We start from the raw sequence: 20,130 nt of genomic DNA, 5'->3' as shown, positions 1-20,130 counted from the left end.
GCCACAAGGACAAACTGTCAACCCAAATTATTATCTGAAAGTGTTGAAACAACTCCGTGAGAGAATCAGGATGAAGCAGCCTGAACTTTGGATGGAGCAGTCAGGGTTCCTGCACCACAAAGCGCCCGCTCATACTACCATCAAAGTTCACAAATTTTGCACAAAAAACGAGATGACAGTTCTTCCACAGCCACCTTACTCTCCTGACTTGGCCCTTGCTGACTTCTTGTTTCCTAAACTTAAATCCACACTGATAGCAAAGCGATTCGACACCATTGAAGACATAAAGCATAATTTGGCTCAGCAACTTTTGGCAATTCCTGAAGATACATTTAAGGACTGTTTCCAAAAGTAGAAACAACATTAGGAAAAGTATATACGTAGGGAAGGGGAGTACTTTGAAGGGGGTCCAATGGAATAAATTGTAAGATTGTTTAATACATTTTTATAAAATCAGTCCTGGAACTTTTTGAACAGACTCGTAAAAGTCATTCCTGTCTTTATGCAGTGCTCCAGGTTCATAGTCATTCGCACGCGAGACACCAGCGCGCCGACAATGGAGGACAGATAATTCAGTGCAAGACACCAACGCGCCGCGGGAAAACTTAGTTTTAAAGTGCTACGAAGCGGGGTGTGAGTGGGGAACCCTCCCACTTTACTGCATAGTGTTCGCGCTGATGTTGGGGGGGGGGTTTGGGGAGTTGGAACCCTCCATTATAGAGAAAACGGAACTTTTTCTGATTTTTTGGGGGAAAAGTTCTGTTTTCTCTATAATGTGGGGGGTTGCACCCCACACCCCCCACGGCAGTGCAAACAGTATGCAGTAAAGTATGTGTGTGGGGGCTTCCCCCACCCCACCCTCATCGGAGCTCTTTAAAAGTTTTCCCGCGGTGCGCTTGTATCTTGCGCCAAATTGTCAGCGCTCGATTGTCGGTGCACTGGTGTTTGGCGCGCGATTGTCCCGTTACCATGCTCCATAGCTGGTTAAGTACTAAATATTGCACTTAACTAGCTATGTGTTAGCTGGCTCTGCAAATCCAAATATTCAGTGCCAGACATGGCCTGACGTTGAATTTCCAGGTTCGGTTAGTGTCAGCGGCATTCAGCAAAACTCTGATCACTGCTAGCTGAAAATCAGGCCCATAACTGCCAATTTATGGTGCCAATTATGTGTGTGAGAGCAGCTACTACTACTATTTATCGTTTCTATAGCGCTATAGCGCTATTTCTATAGTCCTGTAAACTTTTCCCGCCAGCGGCATACTAAATGTAGTGCCCCGGCCGGAAGGCTCCCGGAAGTCAACGCGATGACATCACATGCATGCGCGGAGGCCCGTCTTGCCACGACCCCGCCGTTACAGGGATCCGGGAGGTTCAGGGAGAAGAGGAGAGACGCCAGCTAGGAGGAGAGTCGTCCACACCGGCTGACTTCCTGCAGGACGTGCCTCTTGCCGCGAGAGGCACGTCCTGTAGGCAGGCAGCCAGCGTGGACAATTCTCCTTCTCGTCAGTGTGTCGCGGCACACCAGAAATCTCAGGAGGCACACAGTTTGCGATACACTGCGCTAGTAGTACCGTATTTTCTCGCATATAACGCGCGCGTTATACGTGGTTTTTACAAACCGCACATACCCTTGCGCGTTATACGCGTGAGCGCGTTGTACAAAATTTTTTTTACATAGTTTCCCACCCCTGATGCCCGATTCATCACCCGGAAGGAGCACTCGCACTCCCACCCCGAAGGACCGCTCGCACCCCCACCCGAAGAACCGCTCGCACCCCCACAGCCTCCCCCCCTCCCCCATGGAGAAGCTGTCTACCTTGTTTCCGGATGCCAGCCCAGCTGCTTCCTCTGCCGGCAGTCCTGCCCCTTCTCAGAGCCCTGTGCTGCGCTGCTTCCTCTTCAGGCGGTCCTGCCCTTTCTCTGATGTCAGAGAAAGGGCGGGACCGCCGGAAGAAAAAGCAGCACAGCAGGTATATAAAAATAAGGAACTGCTTATATGAATAATTTATAAATGCATTTAGTGCTGCTTCACGAAAATGCCTCATTGACTCTATATGTAATGCCAGATGTGTGAATGAAATAGAAAAGTGACATTACAAATGTAGTGCCATTAGATATTTTTTTTAATATAAAAAACAAACATAGAAGTGCATTCCAAATCTCGGATCCACATTTTTTGACTTTCTTAAAAAATTTTTACTTTGTGATATCAGACCCCTTGTGTAGGGTTACCATTCGTCTGGGAAAACCCAGGCATGTCCTCTTTTTAAAGGACTGTCTGGCGCCTAGGGGGATTTCCAAAACCTGGCAGCTTATCCAGGTTTTGGAAATCCTAAGCTCTGAGGCCACGTCTGGAAGCCTTCGCACTTCTATGGCCATCACCATGATGGCATCATACGTATGTGTGCATGTGTGTGACATCATTGCATCGACAACAAGCCCGGGGAAGTTTTGTGGGGGCGAGGCCTGGGGAAGAACAGGGCGGAGCCGGAATCAGAACAGGGCAGGATGGAGTGGGACTGGGAGCAGAACAGGGCGGGGCCAGGCTTTTCACCTGAAGGTTCATGTAAATGTGCAAGCTACCATTTTTTATGCTAACAAATTAATTCAAAATAAAGGACCTGAATCACTGGGGAAATCCTGAAAACCCAACTGGATTGCGGCCCTCAAGGAGGGACTGTGAGATCCCTGTATGTATGGGAAAGACAGCACAGTGAATCAAGTTCAAAGTCTTTAAACCTAAGCGTCCAAACACTTACCTGTTTGTTGTCCTTTATTCAGACACAGCTGACAAGTTCACTCACAGCTGGCCAATCAGATCCTTAGTTCAGAAAAGGTCCTTGACTTTATATCAAACATCTCCAGCTTCTATAGGAATGACGGCGAACTTTCCCACTCACAATTCTTTCTCCTAGCTCTCATGGCAGTTCTGCTCCAGGAAATTCCATCTGTCACCCCCTCCCCCTCTGAGAATCAGGTTACTTCTTTCTACTGCTTTCACCTGGTCCAGCCTACCACACAGAAGCCCTGCCTCACCATGCTACTCTGATTCTATTTATTGCATTAATTAATTATTTCAAAATCTATATATTCTCTACACAGAATTACCATTCTAAGGGGTAATAAACCCAGCCTGGATCTAATAAAGTCAGCTTCACTATTTTTGAGGAAGTTATTGCACTTCTGATACTGGCACAATACATAGCAACAAAACAGCAAAATGTAAAACAAACATATTAATATCCCCGTATCAAGATTTCATTTAGTTCCTGAGGAGAATTAAGGGCTAAAATATTTTCAAAAATAACTACTGTAGTTAATATTCCCTAAATAAACATTTCATTTAAAGTTTCTGAGTCAAATTACATGCTTAACATTTAAAAAAAACAAACTAGCATTCCCTAATTAAGATTCTGATGGAATCCTGAGGAGAATTATGCACTAATCTTTTTTAAAATTTCCCTTGGCTATCTTCTCGTATTACATTGAATCAAAGATAATCCAGCCATTTTGACATTGTACTTATAAAATGTCAGTGACGCCATCCTCTAGAGCAGGGATGTCAAACTCAATTACATAAAGGGCCGAAATCTAACACATAGGCTACGTCACGGGCCAAATTTTTATTAAGATATTTAGGAGTCCTTTTATTAAGGTATGCTAACCGATTTAGCGTGCCCTAAATGTGCTCCTTAATAAAAGGACCCCTTAGTCTTAGTAGAAGTATAAGGTTACCACCTCTCTAACCCCACGCCGGCTCTATGATATAAACAAAATTTAAAAAAAAAAACTTTTCCTCTCTCTTTTAGGTCCTCGTTCATGCTTGCTATCTAACACCAGCTCTGGAGGATTATAAATATATTTTTTTCCTTTTGGTTTGCAGTGAGGATATATTCAAGGAAGCTTCCTAGCTATTAATAATAATAAATAATTCAAATTCCGCATGCTTTCCATTTCTTTCAAGTTTCACACTCTGCAAACTTCAGCAATCTGCTGCCTAGATCCGAACACCGCCCACAGGAGCCTCTTTATAAGCGCCATCAGAGCACAGGAACTGCATCCTGAGGTTTGCACACCTTGGTCTCCTGAAACGTACCTGCCGGCTGCATGCCAAAGTGTTCTCCGCTCCTCCTTTTCCAGTACCTTCTCGGGGCACTTTACGTTTTCCTGTATCGTGGGGCGCAGAGGGTGGGGGATCCCTCGGTGTGAGTTGATCACAGCACTGGGAGAGAGAATACCCAGCAAAGGCTCTACAGTCAGTCCCCGCAGCACATTCCCTCTGCCACGGTCCTGCCCCTCCTCTGACGTACGGGACCACGACAGATTGAATGTGCTGCTGAGGTTACGGCAGCCTGCAAGGATCGCTACAGCTGACCAGCGATCCTCTGCAGGCTGCTGCTGTGGCGCTTGTACCAGCAGGTCAGCTTAAGTTGGCATTTCTGATGTGGTGCTTGTACCGGTGGGCCAGCTTAAATGGAAAGTTGAAAATGTCTGCCGGGCCAAATTTTACTACACCATGGGCCAGATGTGGCTCATGGGCCAGAATTTTACATGTCTGCCCTAGAGCCATGCAAAGCATGAATATGGTATAAAATAGTGGCTTATCTGTGTCTTCCTGCCTTACTGTTCCATTAAAAAGTGGCACACCTTGGCACACTGCACAGAAGTGTCAGAATATGGGTGTCTGTCGAGGAATTCCTGCTGCTGAGGGTTCTGTCAAGGGAATTTGTGTTGCTGGGATTTTCAAACAGCTGGTACAGTGCCATGGTGGGGGTGAGGGTGGGGGGAATCTATTGGGAAGATTATGTTTTTCTGTTGCAGGAAGGAGGGAATGGTCAATGTGAAATGGTAGCATATAAAATCTGTACTAGAAAATGACAAGGAGACAAATATTTCCCTGTTCCGTCCCAGTGAGTTCTTTTCCTGTCCCTGCCCCATTCCTGCAAACTCTGTCCTCATCTGCACAAGCCTCAAACACTTTAAAATTATAAGTGTTCGAAGTTTGTGCGGTTAAGGCTGTGGTATAGTGGTTAAAGCTACAGCCTCAGCACCCTGAGGTTGTAGGTTCAAACCCACGCTGCTCCTTGTGACCCTGGGCAAGTCACTTAATCCCCCCGTTCGGCTCTGTGCTGCAGGCAGGGCAGGAAAGGAGAAGAAGAGTAGCCTCGCGGCTCGAGTGGCGTACCAAGGGAGGGGGAGATCCGCCCCTAGTGCAGCACAGCCGGCCAGGTCCCCTTACTTTTGTGGCGCTTCCCCAACCGACAATAGCCCCGGTCGGACAAACCTCCCTACCCTGTAGCCGCGAATCTAAATTACCTTCTTACAGCAGATGTAAGAAGGTAATTTAGATCCGCGGCTACAGGGCAGGGAGGTTTGTCCGACCGGGGCTTTTCTGTTGTCGGTTGGGTGGGGAAGCGCCACAAAGGTAAGGGGTAGGGAGGGAAAAAGGGAGGAAAGGTGGAGTGGAGAAGAAAAGACGCTTAAAGGAAATGGGTAAAACTGAGGGGGGAGAAGGATGCTGAAAGCACTGGGGAAGACAAAGGCATGGAGAAGGATGCTGAAAGGCCATGGGGAAGACGGTGGGGGGGGAGAAGGACGCTGAAAGGACATGGGGAAGACAGAGGGAGGGAGGACACTGAAAGCACATGTGGAAGACAGAGGGGGGAGAAGGACACTGACAGGACATGGGGAAGATGGGGGGGAGAAGGACGCTAAAAGGAAATGAGGAAGAGAGAGTGGGGAGAAGACGCTGGCAGGGAAGAAGACAGAGATGCCAGTCTATGGGGGGAGTGGAGGGAAGAAGATGGGTGCCAGACCAATTTGGAAGAGGGGAGAAAGGGAGAGGCACAGTAACAGAGCAAATGGAAGACGCAGAGGGAAGAGAGACAGTGGACGGAAGGAATTGAATGAGAACATGAGGAAAGCAGAAACCAGGCAACAAAGGTAGGAAAATAATTCTATTTCTTTTTTTTTTTTTTTTTTTTGCTTCAGGATAAAGTAGTATATTAGTTGTGTTGATAAAAATTTATAAACATTAGAGGCTCTGGTAGAAACCCATTTACAAAGTATGTATTCTTCCCAATTAATATTTCCAAATTAATAAAGTCTTTTTGCTTATTTGTAAATGGGTTTCTACCAGAGCCTTTAATTCAGTAGCATAATTAAATGAAATAACTATTCTGAAGTTTATAGGGACGGGCGGGGACGGAGGGGATTCCTCATGGGGACGGGCGGGGACAGAGGGGATTCCTCACGGGGACGGGTGGGGACGGGTAGGATTTCTGTCCCCGTGCAACTCTCTAGTCTGCGCTGGGCCGGAGAGATCTTGGGGAGCCTCCGACAGTGGCTTTCTCCCCTCTCTGCAGCTCTCCTTTACTTCCCAGGGCAGCGATTCACGAAGGCAGCCTCGGGGCTTTTGCTGAGTCGCGGCTGCCTCTGATGATGCAACTTCCTCTTTCCTCAGAGGCGGCGCGACCCAACAAAGGACCTGAGGCTGCCTTCCTGAATCGCTGCGCTGGGAAGTAAGAAGAGCTGCTGGGAGGGGAGAAAGCCACTATCAGAAGCTGCTGGGCAAGGAAAAAAAGGGACAGCTGCTACTGGAGAGGGAGAAGGAGAGATGCTTCTGGGAGGGGAGGAGGGAAAGGAATCTGGGAAGCTGCTGGGCAAAGAAAAAAAGGGACAGCTGCTACTGGAGAGGGAGAAGGAGAGATGCTGCTGGGAGGGGAGGAGGGAAAGGAATCGGGGAAGCTGCTGGGCAAGAAAAAAAAGGGACAGCTGCTACTGGAGAGGGAGAAGGAGAGATGCTGCTGGGAGGGGAGGAGGAAAAGGAATCTGGGAAGCTGCTGGGCAAGAAAAAAAAAAGGGACAGCTACTATTGGAGAGGGAGAAGGAGTGATTCTGCTGGGAGGGGAGGAGGGAAAGGAATCTGGGAAGCTGCTGGGCAAGGAAAAAAAGTGACAGCTGCTACTGGAGAGGGAGAAGGAGAGATGCTGCTGGGAGGGGAGGAGGGAAAGGAATCTGGGAAGCTGCTGGGCAAGGGAAAAAAAGGGACAGCTGCTACTGGAGAAGGAGAAAGAGAGATGCTTCTGGGAGGGGAGGAGGGAAAGGAATCTGGGAAGCTGCTGGGCAAGGAAAAAAAGGGTCAGCTGCTACTGGAGAGGGAGAAGGAGTGATTCTGCTGGGAGGGGAGGAGGGAAATGAATCTGGGAAGCTGCTGAGCAAGAGAAAAAAAAAGGGACAGCTGCTACTGGACCTGGAGGGAAGGAGAAGGAGAGATGCTGCTGGGAGGGGAGGAGGGAAAGGAGTCTGGGAAGCTGCTGGGCAAGGGAAAAAAGGGACAGCTGCTACTGGAGAGGGAGAAGGAGAGATGCTGTTGGGAGGGGAGGAAGGGAAGAGAGTTACTGCTGGACAGGAGGAGGAGGGAAGGGAGAATGAAAAAAGGAAGGAAACAGCTGGCAGAGAGATTAGAGGAGGCGAAGGGGAGACACAGGCATGAGAAAGTAGACAGATTGATGATAGGAAGGGGTCAGCAGAAAAATAAGCAGAGAGGGACAACTATGATAGATCTGGTGTAGGAGAGATAAAAATGAAGAGAGCAATGAAGCTGGAATGAATCATGTAAAAAGGAGAGAGGGGTACAAGCTGGATGGAAAGGGGAGAGGGGCATAGAAAGAAGACAGATACCATATGGAAGGGGGAGAGGGCAGATGCTGGATTGAAGAGACAGAGAGGGCAGACGCTGGAAGGAAGAGAGTGAAAAGAAGATTGAAAGCAGAAACCAGAGACGACAAAAGGTAGTAAAAAATAATTTTATTTCTATTTTGTGATTAGAATATATCAGATTTGAAATATATATTCTGCTAGAGCTGGTGTTAGACATAACTGGGGAATGCAAAACCCAGGCAGTGCTTCTTTTTTTTTTTTTAGTTCATTAATTTTATTGAATATTATAAGTAATATACAGAAAGCAGTTCAAATACATAAAAATTGAATAAGAAATAGTGATGTAGAAACAAAAGAAACCATAATTGCTGTTATTTGCATATAGTAGATTAGTAAGAAGAATTCAGAGTATTTGAAACTGCTAAGAAAAGAAATAGAAAGGATAGAAAAGCAGAGAAGATGAATTGAAATAAAAAAGAAAAAAGAGAGATAAAGAAAGAGAGAGAGAAAGAGAGAGAGGCAGAAGTGTCTACAAGGCAGAATGAACATATGAATCTAAGAATGACCAAGGTGATTTATTTCGTACCAAATTTGTAGATAAACGAGATATCGTGTTCTTTTCATATGCATATGATTCGAATTTGTGGTACATGCTCAATGAGTTCCACCGAAAGGTGTAGTCTAGTAGTGTGGGTGACTTCCAATTTTTCAAAATGTGCATAAGAGCTGTCACAATCATGGTGTCAATAAGTTTAGGAGGACAGTTTGATAGTACGAAACAAGGGTGTTGAGAACGAAGGATTATAATGTCTATGGAAATAGCTTCTGAACATTTGGTAATAGATTTTATGGTGTCCCAGATACGAATCCAAAAGGAATGAACCATAGTGCAGTGAAGAAGCATGTGATCAAGAGTTCCAGGCTCTTTCAAACAGTTCCAACAGGTAGGGTCTTGTTTCAGTTTCGCTTTCCACATTCGAAATGGAGTCCATATTACATTCCACATAACAAAGAACATTGATTGCGAAACTCTTGAGGATAATAGAGGACGATTTGTAGATGACCAGAAGAGTTCCCAATCTATTTCAGAAAGCGTGGTCTTTAGGATAGAGCCCCAATGGTTCATGGATTGAAGTGTAAAGGTGAAGGAGTGATCTCTTAAGATGCTATAAAAAAGAGATATCGCCCTACCTTTCAGTAAAGCCAAAGTAGACCAGTGACGAATAGTTTGTTGAGAGGTCATAAAGTCAGGGCGCATTTGCACATTAGCTAGTATTTCAGTAAGCGTAAGCCATTGGGGATATATAGAGGATGGGAGTGAGTTTACAGAACAAAAAGTATCAAATGGGATAAATGAAGTGGAGGAGATCAATTGATGAACAAACCACACCCCTGCCCGTTGCCACCTCTTCCATGAAAGGGATCTACCCTTATTTTGAATTTTAGAATTATTCCAAAGGGACATAAGTGGGCCTTCAGCAACAGAGATCTCAGCCGCTGCATCTAATAGTTGAAAAGCATGTTGCGTTGCACTCAACAAAGAATATTTTCTCAAGTGTCTAGGTATCGACACTGTAAGGAAGCAAGAGATGTGTAGTGGTGCACATAAAAAGCATTCCATTTCAAACCATGCTGGTTTATCCTGTGGATATGAGTCAACAATCCAGTGAGCTCCGTATTTGGCTAAGGAGGCGATGTAGTAATAATAACAATCAGGTAAATTTAAGCCCCCATTAATCTTAGAGGCCTTCAGCTTGGCGAGAGCAATACGAGGTTTTTTCTTGTTCCAAATAAATTCAGTAATTTTCATATTAAGCCAATGAAAGAGTGATTTATGGCAGAGAAGGGGAAGCATAGATAGAGTATAATTAATTTGTGGGGCTAAGGTCATTTTAATAGAGGCTATTCTACCCCACCAGGACAAATAAAGCGGGGACCAACGAGATGTAGTACTTGAAACTAAGTTTTTGATTTTAGATATATTGAGATCCTGAGCAAGTAATGGGTCTTTATGTATTAAAATCCCCAAATATTTTACAGCTCCCTGTGACCATGGAAAAGGAAAATGAGCTAGATCTGAGGAGGAAATGTGATCATTTAGCGGAAAAATCTCTGATTTCTCCCAATTAACAGAATATCCAGATATTTGAGAGTATTGAGATACGATGTGGATAAAATGAGGTAAGGAGATAAGAGGATCTTTGAGAAAGAGAAGAACATAGTCAGCGTAAGCTGCTAGTTTAATCTCTCGATTGGACGAGGGAATACCTTTAATTAAGGAACATTGTCTGATAGCTGTCAATAGAGGTTCCAATGCTAAATCAAATAATAATGGTGAAAGGGGACAGCCTTGACGGGTACCTCTATGGAGGGAAAATCTATTAGAGAGAGAGTTGTTAATCAAGATACGAGCCGTGGGTTGTCTGTATAATGTTTCTATCCAGTCTGTAAAGAAAGAACCAAAGTTGTACCATTTCAGTATTCGGAATAAGAAAGGCCACTCCACTCGGTCAAAGGCCTTCTCAGCATCAATGGCTAGACCAATCACAGGGTCCGACATTGATTTGGCGTGAGCATTGATATGATGAAATAAACGAAGATTATCCCCAATGTATCTATATTTGATGAATCCAGTTTGATCTCCATGTACGAGAGATGGGATCACTGTGTTGAGTCTTAGTGCAAGTAATTTAGCCATAATTTTGTAGTCCAAATTAAGAAGAGAGATAGGACGAAAATTTTTAACCAGAGTAGCATCTTTGTCTGACTTGGGAATAACTACAATCGTGGCCTCAGCGAAATTAAATTGTTTGTCCAGAGTGGAGTGAAGGAAATCATAATATGCAAGGAGTTGAGGAGTCAATAGGGTTCAAAAGCATTTGAAAAACTCATTTGTAAAGCCATCCGGGCCCGGAGCTTTCCCAGTGGGTAGAGAGGTTATAGCATTTTCAATCTCAGATATAGTTATAGGAGCATCCAGTTTTGCTTTGATAGATTCCGATATAGTTGGATGAGCTAGTGAGGATAGAAATAAATCTAAATCCATTTCAGAGGCTGAAAAATCAGATTGATATAGGGTAGTATAAAATTTTTCAAATTGGGAAGAAATCAGAGATCTGGTTCTGGCTAATTGTCCTGATGAATCTTGAACAGCTGAGATGTGCAAGCGTTTTGATTTAGTTTTGAGATATCTAGCCAAAGGGCGACCCATAAGATTATCTCCCATATAGTGACCAGAGTTGGAAATGAAAATGTCACGACGGGCCGTACATGAGACTAGAGTATTGAATACATATTTTAAGTTTTGAATACGTTGGAGCATGGATTGATCTTGTAGATGGTTGGACATATGTTGTAGTTCTAAATTTTTAATAGAGGTTTCCAGTTCTTTTTCTTTTTGGATGGATTGTTTTTTTTTTCCAGGAAGCAAGTTTGATCAATTCACCTCTGAGAGAAGCTTTGTAAGCTTCCCAAATAATAGAAGGACAAATTTCTGGATCTTTGGTGTTGATTTCAAAAAATTCCGTAGTAAAAGATTTGATTTTTTCTACTATTACCTCATCTAAAAGCAGAGTATTGTTAAGTCGCCAAGAGGGAGATTCTTTACGTGGGGCAGAAATAAATAAATGTAATGAAATAGCTGCATGATCTGTAAGAGTTATTGGGTGTATGAAAGTATTTGTCACGTCTTGAATGAGAGAGGAGGAGAGAAGGAAGAAATCAATTCTCGAGTAGGTATTATGTGGTGGTGAAAAGTGTGAATATTCTCTACCTTTGGGATACAGTAAACGCCATGAATCTACAAGAGAAAAGGCTTCTTTTAAAGCATGTAGAGCTGCAAAAGATTTAGATTTTGAGGGTTTGCAAGAGGATGATCGATCTATATAGATATCTTGAATTTGATTAAAATCTCCGCCCAATATTCGAGAACAAGAGTCATATTCAACTAACGCCAGCTGAAGATCTTTGAAAAAATCCGGATGATCCAAAACAGGAGCGTAAATATTAAGGAACACAAAATCCACAGAGTGCAACGCAGCATGTACCAGACACCACCTTCCATCAGAGTCTGTTTTAACAGAGTGAATGATAGGGGATAGTTTATCACTGAAAAGTATTGATATTCCATTTTTCTTTCTCTGAGTCGCAGGGGAATACAAATGAGTGGAATATCCCTTCAAATCAAATTTAGAAGCGGCAGCAGGTGGGAGATGGGTTTCCTGTAAATAGATCACATCGGGATGTTTATTTAACATGTAATTAGTTATCTTCTTCCTTTTAATAGGATGATTCAAACCATTCACATTAAAAGAGATGATATGTAAATCAGCCATAGTCTATTGTATACGATGGTAAGACATAGTAATCATCACCTTTATAAGGAAACAACAAATAGTAAAAGCAGGATACCAGGTAGACACTACTGCCAGAAGGAATAAAAAGAAAGAAAGAAAGCATAAGAATAAGAGCAAGTATACTATTAGTGACAGCATATTGTAAGGTCAGAAAATAGAGAGACCTTACTATTATGTATAAGATAGTACAGTTTAAGGGTGCTCCTGTGAGCATGAAGAAACAACTCGTATAGAACAACTTAATTAACTCCACACCCATTCAATTTAAGAAATTTAAGTGCTTCTTTAACTTCCAGCTGGCTTAGGGCGCTCTCTGACCAGGGGGCAGTTGCCTAGTTGAACTCCCCTAAAACTATTCCTGTCATGTGTGACTGCAGTATTCTGTTAGCATATTTCTGTGTAGCATTCTGTAATAATTTGGCTTGTTCAGTTTTCTTGATAGCAGAGGGGATATATGTTAAGGGGAGGGGAGACAGGGGTTTTGTTGATCCTTGCTCTGAATTATTTGTATTTATAAAATGACAATTGTACAGAATATTGTTTCTTTTTATACTTTATTAAAATACATTCAATATAAAATCATAACTGAGGCTTGTGTGGATGGGATCAGATGATTTGTGGGGACCGAGCTCGCGGAGATGGGGCAGAAACGGGGTTTTTAAATTTTAGTCCTAGTAGTTTGCCGGTCCACAAAATAATTCTTTTTTTCTGCAGGTCCACGGGTGTAAAAAGGTTGAAGAATACTGGTCTAGAACACTAAGGGCTCCTTTTACAAAGGCATGCTAGGGCCTTAACGCGTGGAATAGCGTGCACTAAAATGCCGCTCACGCTAGCCGCTACCGCCTCCTTTTGAGCAGGCGGTAGATTCTTGGCTAGCGCACGCTAATCCGGGGCGTGCGGTAAAACCCGTAGCGCACCTTCGTAAAAGGAGCCCTAAGATCCTCAGTGTGAAGGAAAAGTGAAGGGAGAAAATTCTCCATTAGACCCTTTACTGTTTTTTGTGTTGCTATTTAGTATCTTGTGTAGTATTTTTGGGAATTATTCCTAGCTCCCAATACAGCATTGTCCTGTTCACCATGTAAACAATAATGTTCAGAAGTACTACAACCATAAAATAATTTACCTATCAATGTTTTACGCAGGTTGCCAAATGGCCACCAGAGCAGCTTTGCAAGCCTTTCATTTTCTGTTGACTTGCCAAACATTAGGTATTATCTGTATTAACTGTACCTAATACAGTAAACCTTGGATTGCAAGTAACTTGGTTTGCAAGTTTTATGCAAGACAAGCAAAACATTTTATTAAATTTTAACTTGATATACAAGTACATACAGTATATACACATCACAACTGAGCCGATGGTACTTTTCTCTGAGTGTCGTGACTGTTCTAAATGAGCGAGGTCTTGAAATACAAGTACGCATAGTATTTTGTATTAAAGTTTTGGGGTTATTTCTTATGCGGAAAAATACCTACTGTACCTGAATGTAACTTCCCTTGAGCTATTGCTGAGAAAGGTTTGGTGTAATTTCAATCCAATATGAGGCATAATGTAAAGTAATACATAATACTACATATGTCACTCAGGTCCTACAGCGCAATTGCACATACTATAATAGCAGTAACTTCCACAAGTCACACAAGGACCTACTTAGGAAAAGACAGCACTACAGTGGGTGCTAGAAAAGACATGGGGGAAGTCACTGCTTGCCCTGTATCGGTAGTATGGAATACTGCTACACCTTGGGTTTTGGCCAGGTACTAGTGACCTAGATTGGCCACCGTGATAACAGGCTACTGGGCTTGATGGACCATTGGTCTGACCCAGTAAGGCTATTCTTATGTTCTTTTATTCTTATCAATGCACTGATTGGAAAACTAAACAAGCCAGATTAGTACAGATTAATCCTGCAATCAATGCTAGCAGAAAGCCATATCTCTTTCACACATGTAGAATACAGACCATCACCCAGTATAGAATTAGTAAACAAAAATTAAAAATATAAATAAAAATTAAACTGAATCCCCAAGAATTCTATATACAGTGCAACACTAGAAAGATATACTGTGATGCATGTCCCTCTGTACTTTGCAAAATATAAAGATAGAAGATAGTAACATAGTAACATAGTAGATGACGGCATATAAAGACACGAATGGTCCATCCAGTCTGCCCAACCTGATTAAATTTAAATTTTTTTTTTTTTTCTTCTTAGCTATTTCTGGGCGAGAATCCAAAGCTTTACCCGGTACTATGCTTGGGTTCCACCTGCCAAAATCTCTGTTAAGACTTACTCCAGCCCATCTACTCCCTCCCAGCCATTGAAGCCCTCCCCTGCCCATCCTCCTCCAAACGGCCATGCACAGACACAGACCATACAAGTCTGCCCAGTAACTGGCCTAGTTCAATCTTTAATATTATTTTCTGATTCTAAATCTTCTGTGTTCATCCCACGCTTCTTTGAACTCAGTCACAGTTTTACTCTCCACCACCTCTCTCGGGATATAAATTTCAAAAACCGACATATCCCAATTACTACATTACAAACTAACAAATACAAATAATACAAGAAATGGAAAATATGATACAATCTTATTGGACTAAAAACATTTTTCAGTTAGCTTTCAAAGGCCATAACCCTTTTCCTCAAGTCGGTACAATTTACTGAATATACGAACAGCCTTACTGGGTCAGACCAATGGTCCATCTAGCCCAGCAGCTGGTCTTCATGGTGGTCAATCCAGGTCACTAGTACCTGGCAAACCCCCCAAAAGTAGCAACATTCCATGCTACCTATCCAGAGCAAACAGTGGCTTCTCCATTTCTGTCTCAATAACAGACTATGGACTTTTCTTCCAGGAAATTGTCCAAACCTTTTTAAAAACCAGCTACGGTAACCACTCTTACCACACCTTCTGGCAATGCATTCCAGAGCTTAACTATTCTCTGAGTGAAAAAATATTTCCTCCTGCTGTTATGGTATCCTGTTCTGACCTGAGAAAAGTAGCTTTGTCTCTTAAAGTTAGTCAAAAAATAATTAAAATTAGTCCAAAAATAAAATAACATCTCATTTCAATTTTCATTTATTAATGTTTATTAACACAGTTACCACACTACTTTTATCTTAAATGGAAAATAAAATTCTTTTTTTTATACCTTTGTTTTTTTTCCATCCCAGTCTCTGTTATCTACTTTTCTCTTTTTCTCTTAACTATCTTGCCAGAATTTCCTATTTGTTGTTTTTCGCTTCTCCTTTTCCTTTCAGCTTTCTTCAATTTATTTTCTGCCTCAACCTAGATTTAATTCTATCTTACTATCCCATCCTCAATTTCCCTCTTTTCATTGTGTCTACCTACAGCTTGCCACCTCTTTCCCTCACCCCCTCCATTATCTCATTAACTCTGTCCTCTTCCCCATCCTACATGTGCCTTCTTTCTCTACCCCTTCCATCCAGTGTCTGAACCTCTCCTCCCCACTTCCAACTAGCATTTTCTCCTCGCTCTCCTACTTATTTCCATCTAGTGTCTGCCCCCTCTCCCTCTTCCCCACTTCCATCCAGTTTCTGTTCCCCTCTCTCTCCTCCTCACTTCCATCCAGTGTCTGCTCTCTCTCTCCTCCCCACTTCCATCCAGCATTTGCTCCCTTTTTTCTTCTCCCTACTATTATCCAGCAGTCTACTTCTCTCCCTCCCCTCCTCACTTTTATCCAGTGCCTGCTTCCTTCTCTCTCTTCTCCATTTCCATCCAGCATCTTTCCTACTTCCATTCAGCACCTGGACCCCTCTCTCTGCTCCACACTTCCATCTAGCATCTGTTCCCCTCTCCCTCTTACCTTCTAGCAGTCTGCCCCCTTCTTTCTCTCTCCAAGTTTATTCAAAAATTTTATAAACTACCCAATCGGCCTTCTAGGCGGTGAACATTATGTTAAAAACATATATGGGGTAACTATACATTCTTTAAAACAATAATCATTATTTAAAACATTTAAAACCAATACCAAAACAAACAGGAACAAAAAAGGGAAGAAGGATAGAACTACAATTTATCAAGTAAGAAAGAGAACATATAGGGAAAGGACAAAAGGGAGGGTATCTAAAAGTAGAATAAAACTATGTAGCCCTAAAAAGGGCATTTAGGTCTCTCTCTTCCTTCATCCCACTTCTATCCATCTTCCTGCTCCCTCACTGCTGATGCTTTCCTGAACCAGCAGCAGTATGAAACCTAGCCATTGCAGGACTTTACCGCACCTACATGCAGCAAACGGCTCTGCAAAGGAACAAGGAAGTGATGCCTGAGGGGATGGATCGGCAACCAAGGATAGGTACAGGAAGGTCCTGCAATAGCTGGATTTCAGTTAGCAGCTGCTGCTGGTTCAGGAAAGAAGCAGCAGTGATGGCAGAGTAAGGTGGGAATGGGGCTATGCAGCTATGCTGCTTCCTCTCAAAAGGTGCATGGCTAGGCAGCCACGCAGCTTAGAGGGAAATTTGCTTATAGAAACATAGAAACATGATGCAGGTATTGGCCCATCTTGTCTGCCCATCCACAGTAACCATTATCTCTTCCTCTCTCTAAGAGATCCCATGTGTCTAGCCCACGCCTTCTTGAATTCAGACACAGTCTGTCTCCACTACTTCCTCCTGGAGACTGTTCCACACATCTACCACCCTTTCTGTAAAAAAGTATTTCCCTAGATTACTCCTGAACCTATCACCTAATTTCATCCTATGTCCTCTCATTCCAGAGCTTCCTTTCAACTGAAAGAAACTCGACTCATGCGCATTTGCTCCAAGTATGTATTTAAATGTCTCTATCATATCTCCCTTCTCTCACCTTTCCTCCAAAGTATACATATTGAGATCTTTAAGTATGTCCCTCCCCATACGCCTTATGTGCATGACATTTTCCAAGCCATAACAGTGAACAAAGGGGAGAAGTTATCCATGTGAGCTACTATTAATATGTCTTTGATAAGCTGGGTTATTAGTAACCAGGAAACCCTTTACCTAAGGTACTGTTCGCTAAGAAAATAACTTAGCATGTTTTAACCTAGGACTTTCCTGCACACTAATCTCATTTCTAAAGTGTCCCTAGTGGGTTCCATGTTAATTTTTCCATTACTGTGAGAGACCTGCAAAAATATTAATGTGGGAACACTCGCTGCCTCCTATTTAGGAAGTGCTACATGCTCCCGCATTAAGTCATTAGGGCCTGATTGAATATATCAGACATGGGCAACTCCGGTCCTCGAGGGCCGGAATCCAATCAGGTTTTCAGGATTTCCCCAATGAATATGCATTGAAAGCAGTGCATGCAAATAGATCCCCATGCATATTCATTGGGGAAATCCTGAAAACCCGATTGGATTCCGGCCCTCGAGGACCGGAGTTGCCCATGTCTGGTATATATCATGCCTAAAAATTCAGCGCAGACTGGTGTGGCACATAACTTCCAATTAATGTCAATTATGAGGCATTAATTGCCAATTATTGGTGCCAATTAGGCATATTATTCAATTATGTTGTGCATGTATATACCCAACTTTAGGCATCATTTACAGAATGTCGGGCTAATGCGTGTTAAAGCAAACATGCTAGCTGGATAACCTTTCCATGCCCATTCCCCACCCATGACATTCCCCCTCCCAGTATGAGGGTCATCTTCAGTGGACTCTCTTAAACTGTTGCTCCAAATTTTTACTTTGTAGGATGATGGGACAGACTCACTATAAACTGTAGTCATGCATTCATGGATCTCCTTTGGCTTTTCTCCTCCTTTGGTGAGAAATGTTATCACTGAACGGTGCTCCACAATTAGTAGTTTCTTATTTGATTTGCATGAGGACTCTCCTGACATCCTGTCTCTTGGAATGTTAGACTCGCACTGAACCGCAGCTGTGCATGAGTAAACTTAAGACATGTCACAGCATGCACACACTTGTTTCATCACACCTCCTACTTTCTTTCATACTGAGGTAGATAAATTGAACGCCCCTCGTAATTTGCATGTGCTGATAGGCAAACTACCACAAAATGCTTTAATGTATTTAATGGAAAGCCTTTTTGCCTGTGTTAAGCACAGTTCAGTAAAAGTGTCCATATAGTTCATTGCATAAAATGGGACCATAAATTAGTGGTAAAACAACTTGGCTTAACAGCAGCCCACGTTGATAACTGTGCTCCCAAATGTACAGCCTTAGGCCCTCTTTTACAAAGGCGCGCTAAGTGTTTTAGCGTGGATTTAGCGTGTGCTAAATCAATGAGTGCACTAACCACTAACACGGCCATAGGATAACATGCACATGTTAGCGTTTAGCGCACGCTAATATTTAGGGCCTCTTCTATTAAACTGCGCTAGCAGTTTTCTAGCGCAGGGAGCCGCGCTGAATGGCCTGCTCATAGAGTTCCTATGAGCATCGGGAGCAGCGCGGGCCATTCAGCACGGCTCTCTGCACTAAAAACTGCTAGCACAGTTTAATAGAAGAGGGGGCTAGTGTGCGTTAAAAAGCTTAGTGCACCTATGTAAAAGAGGGGGTTAGTGTAAGAAGAAATAAATACAAACATAGTAACATAGTAGATGACGGCAGATAAAGACCCGAATGGTCCATCCAGTCTGCCTAACCTGATTCAATTTAAATTTTTCATTTTTTCTTCTTAGCTATTTCTGGGCAAGAATCCAAAGCTCTACCCGGTACGGTGCTTGAGTTCCTACTGCCGAAATCTCCGTTAAAACCTACTCCAGCTCATCTACACCCTCCCAGCCATTGAAGCCCTCCCCAGCTCATCCTCCACCAAATGGCTTTAAACCACCCAAATCAGATTTAAAAACAAAAATTAAGCTTTCCAAACCTGACTACTTCAGCAGACAATGTCATTTCATATTTACAATTTTGAGAGGTATTTTGTCACACACATTTCAAAGAATAAGCTTCCTTACTTGTTAAGGAACTCTATATTTCCTACTGGTTTCATAGATATACACTGTGCATCCTAGTTCATTAAACAAGTTTTCTCTCCCCCCCCCAAGCTGGAACTCTATCCAGAATATAAAATAGATATATACTACATTTAAAAGGTTTAGCATGGATTGTATTTTTTAAAAGATTTTTCTGTTTGACGCAGCAGTAAATACCTTAGATCTAAATTCATGCTTGCAAAAACTTCTGATAGCTCCCCACTGCAGACCTCATTCTGTCATTCTTTCCTAAATAAACGGAAATTTCCATGAACTGTGTAGCCTTGACATTCTCCTTTGAAGTTTATTGAAATTTCAGAAGAAACAAAGAAACTTTATCTACAAGCAGATTTGAAAGAGGACAAGGTAGAGGCATTTTAATAGCAAGAAATGTTTATAGCAATCCAGAATTCCTCCTTCACTTACCTCTGAGCAGACCATGTTCATTTAATCATCCAGTGGGAAACATTTCTGCAGTAAACTGAGGGATGTAGCATGTCCATAAAACAAAGTACCATTAGGATCCAAGCATTAGCACTAGCTCTTCACCCTCAGCACAAGGATAACCTTATCTCCCTGATATCTGGAGACTCTGTGAAGAGATAAAGCTTAATGCCTGTGGCTATCCAAGGGCCAGGGAAACAAACAGAAACAGTTTGTGTCTCTGTGAAATAGCACTAAAGATGCACCGGAGCTATTAAAGAGATGATGTCAGCGGGATAAGCGCTTGTAGTATAGTTTCCTGTTTGTGTTAAATTCAGATTTTGTCATCTGTTGCCTTAGGAAAATGGCATCGTGATTATCTCCTGGTGTCCTAACTCATGAGCTGCAGTATACAAAATTAAAAAAAAAAAAAAATCAAAACTAACTTTACTCTTCCCACTAAAAGAATAAGAACCTTCATTTAGTTTTATTACAGCATGTGGGGAAACCCAAAGCTAAAAACAGTTGTTAAAGAGGTTGCTTTTATTAACAGAACTTGATGTGATAAGTACTAGAAAAGATTTGGGGGGATTGAGGCTCATAAATTAAAAATAAAAATGGAGTATAAAAATTGAAGTATTTATATAAATATTTGTTCTCTTTTTTGGGGTGGTCTGGAATGCACAAGCTACTGAGAGAAGGATACAGCTTTAGAAAGAGCAATAAAGAAACAAAC

At 42.5% G+C, this 20,130-nt stretch overlaps 1 protein-coding gene across 5 annotated transcripts in view; it reads right to left on the bottom strand.

Annotated features, from left to right (window-relative positions):
- ARHGAP28 (Rho GTPase activating protein 28) overlaps positions 1-20,130 on the bottom strand; it is a 355,870-nt gene that overhangs the window by 178,613 nt on the left and 157,127 nt on the right. The window contains exon 2 of one of the 5 annotated variants that reach the window (XM_033934010.1): positions 19,149-19,220. The exons of the other annotated variants lie outside the window; for them this stretch is intronic. Coding sequence (XP_033789901.1) covers positions 19,149-19,165 — 17 coding nt within the window. The 5' untranslated portion in view covers positions 19,166-19,220. The remainder of the gene's footprint in view (positions 1-19,148; positions 19,221-20,130) is intronic. 5 annotated transcript variants of the gene reach the window in all.

The sequence above is a fragment of the Geotrypetes seraphini genome, chromosome 2 (genome assembly GCF_902459505.1).
Source record: "Geotrypetes seraphini chromosome 2, aGeoSer1.1, whole genome shotgun sequence".
Classification (NCBI taxonomy): Eukaryota; Metazoa; Chordata; class Amphibia; order Gymnophiona; family Dermophiidae; genus Geotrypetes; species Geotrypetes seraphini.
Note: the sequence above shows the minus strand (reverse complement) of the source record. Positions and strands in the feature narration are given on the sequence as shown.